The following is a 2,853-nucleotide window of genomic DNA, read 5'->3' on the forward strand; positions in this document are numbered from 1 at the left end:
CACACAAAGTTGTTTTATCAGCATGTAGTCTAATTTTGCAGTAAGTATTAAATAAATAATAAACAAATAACATCTATGCATATATTTAATTAATCATTATGAATTTTTTTTAGACCTTACTTCAACAACAATATGATAAACATCCTATTCTAATTTTGAGAGATGTTAAGTATCAGGAGTTGACCGCAATGATGGACTATATGTATCGTGGCGAAGTAAATATTTCGCAAGATCAATTAGCACCCTGGCAACATGATAGATCTCAGGATGAATTGTTACTGACAACACAAGATGCACAGCAACGGGACCCACAAGGTAAGTTCTAAATACGAAACATTCAAAGAAGAAGAACAAAGGCTCCGAGCACGACAAATAAAATATATAGTTAGTTATAGATATCAGGACTTTTTTTTAATAAGATCTGTAATTTTGAACAACGTTAGAATTAATATACTTGAAGATTAACATAGTTAAGTTAGCCAGAAACTTATATAAAAAATTTACTAAAGAAGTAAATATTTTTCATGTAACGCATTATAAAAATTTAATAGTTTAAAAAATCGCCTTAATATTTACAATATATTGCTAAATAGAATATCTGAAAGAATTTTATATGTCGTGCTCAAAAAGCTTTACATAATTAGTATCTTATGTTATTAAAGAAGAGAATTTATTTAAACTACAAGAAAAAAAACAAGCAAACATATATTTAAACAAGAAAAGACAAGCTGTGCTTTTATTTATAAAATCTAAAATTATTTTCCAAATTAGTTGTTTTTGTGTTAATATTATTATGTAGATTTTTGTAAAATATTTTTTGTTGTGTTTAAAATAAAAAAACTTACTTGTCTTTTCTTCTTTGAAATAATAAGAATAAAAATAATGTATTTAACTTTTAATATTATTTGTGCAAGTTGAAAGTAATATTTATTTATTACTATTTTTGTTACAATATTTTAACAACATATTTATGTTATGTATTGCAGGAATTTGCACACAAAATTGTTTTATCAGCATGTAGTCCATATTTTGCAGTAAGTATTAAATAAATAATAAACAAATAACATCTATGCATATATTTAATTAATCATTATGAATTTTTTTTAGACCTTACTTCAACAACAATATGATAAACATCCTATTCTAATTTTGAAAGATGTTAAGTATCAGGAGTTGACCGCAATGATGGACTATATGTATCGTGGCGAAGTAAATATTTCGCAAGATCAATTAGCGGCTTTATTAAAAGCTGCTGAGTCATTGCAAATTAAAGGTTTATCCGATAATCGCACTGGTGCACCGAAGCCTGAACATCATCGGGGTTTAAACATACCTGGTAGTGTCGGTGGTGGTTCAAGCAAATTAAGTTCTGGTTATACATTAGAACAAACCAAACGTGCACGTGTTGGACAATCAGGTATGGATTCACAAGATTTGTCTGCATCACGTGAAGGTTCTTCTAGTCCATCAAGACGTCGACGAAAAGTTCGGCGCAGGAGCATTGAAAATGCCATGACTGGTATGTATATTATATAAAAAAAAATCAATTTTACTTAAATGACTAAATAATGTTAATATGAATGTTAACCTAATATTTATTTATTTCATTTGCAGATATTCATGACAACTCAAACTCCTCTCAAATGCAATCTAATCAATCCGAATTACTTCAGCAGCCTGCAAAATTAGCTGGTGCTGGCGCTATAACAGCAGCTGCGGCACAAATTCCGACATCATCAACAGCATTATCGACAGGAATGAGTGTAGGTGCTACAGGAGCAACCTCAGGTCAATGATGAAGAAATGGGTATGGATGATTTAGATCATAATGCTGGTACAAGTCAAGGAGGAGAAGGATCTAGTCAAGGTAAATAATTGCATTTTATGTAGTAAAATTTTTAAGTCACTATAAAAAATTACCCAAACATTCTACAAAAAGTCTTAAAATTAAATATAAAATTTGTTGTAGTTGTAATTTATTGTTTTAACTTTTTTATTTAAAACAAGTTTCTTTCGTTATATTTTATATTACAACAAAATTAAATTTATTGTTTTAATGACGAGCTTAATTTGTTAATTGTTTAAATAATGCACAATTTTTAAATTATAAAAAAAATATATTTTGTTTTCACTAATTTTTGACTGTAGTCTAATCAGTACAGTACCTTGATTATATTATAATCTATCAGTATCCTGAAGAAAGACCATAGAATGTAATCGAAATATTAGTGAACATAAAATATAATTTTAACAAATAATTTAATAAGTTAGTTATATACTTGAACAATTAATCAATGATTTTTCAAAAATCTAAATAAATGAAATGTAATTTAAATTATTTAAGCCTTGCGTATAATATAAAATGCCACAAGTAAATTGTAGTTTAATGACTTGAAATTTTATTGTAATACATATTTCTAAGGATATATGTTCATTTCAAAATTTTTAAACACGCGTTTCTTCTTTTAGGCTACGCACCCTGGCAACATGATAGATCTCAGGATGAATTGTTACTGACAACACAAGATGCACAGCAACGGGACCCACAAGGTAAGTTCTAAGTACGAAACATTCAAAGAAGAAGAACAAAGGCTCCGAGCACGACAAATAAAATATATAGTTAGTTATAGATATCAGGACTTTTTTTTAATAAGATCTGTAATTTTGAACAACGTTAGAATTAATATACTTGAAGATTAACATAGTTAAGTTAGCCAGAAACTTATATAAAAAATTTACTAAAGAAGTAAATATTTTTCATGTAACGCATTATAAAAATTTAATAGTTTAAAAAATCGCCTTAATATTTACAATATATTGCTAAATAGAATATCTGAAAGAATTTTATATGTC

At 27.4% G+C, this 2,853-nt stretch overlaps 1 protein-coding gene across 1 annotated transcript; it reads left to right on the top strand.

The window, feature by feature from the left end:
- The first annotated feature begins 231 nt into the window (after positions 1–231).
- LOC119665005 (longitudinals lacking protein, isoforms H/M/V-like) lies at positions 232–2,556 on the top strand. The gene is made up of 5 exons (XM_038074340.1): positions 232–315; positions 987–1,034; positions 1,108–1,519; positions 1,615–1,867; positions 2,470–2,556. The coding sequence occupies exons 1-4, from the start codon at positions 292–294 to the stop codon at positions 1,794–1,796; spliced, it is 666 nt and encodes a 221-aa protein (XP_037930268.1). The 5' UTR covers positions 232–291; the 3' UTR covers positions 1,797–1,867; positions 2,470–2,556.
- Positions 2,557–2,853: the final 297 nt, after the last annotated feature.

Source organism: Teleopsis dalmanni, unplaced genomic scaffold, assembly GCF_002237135.1.
Source record: "Teleopsis dalmanni isolate 2A unplaced genomic scaffold, ASM223713v2 unscaffolded_contig_3190, whole genome shotgun sequence".
NCBI classification, from domain to species: domain Eukaryota; kingdom Metazoa; phylum Arthropoda; class Insecta; order Diptera; family Diopsidae; genus Teleopsis; species Teleopsis dalmanni.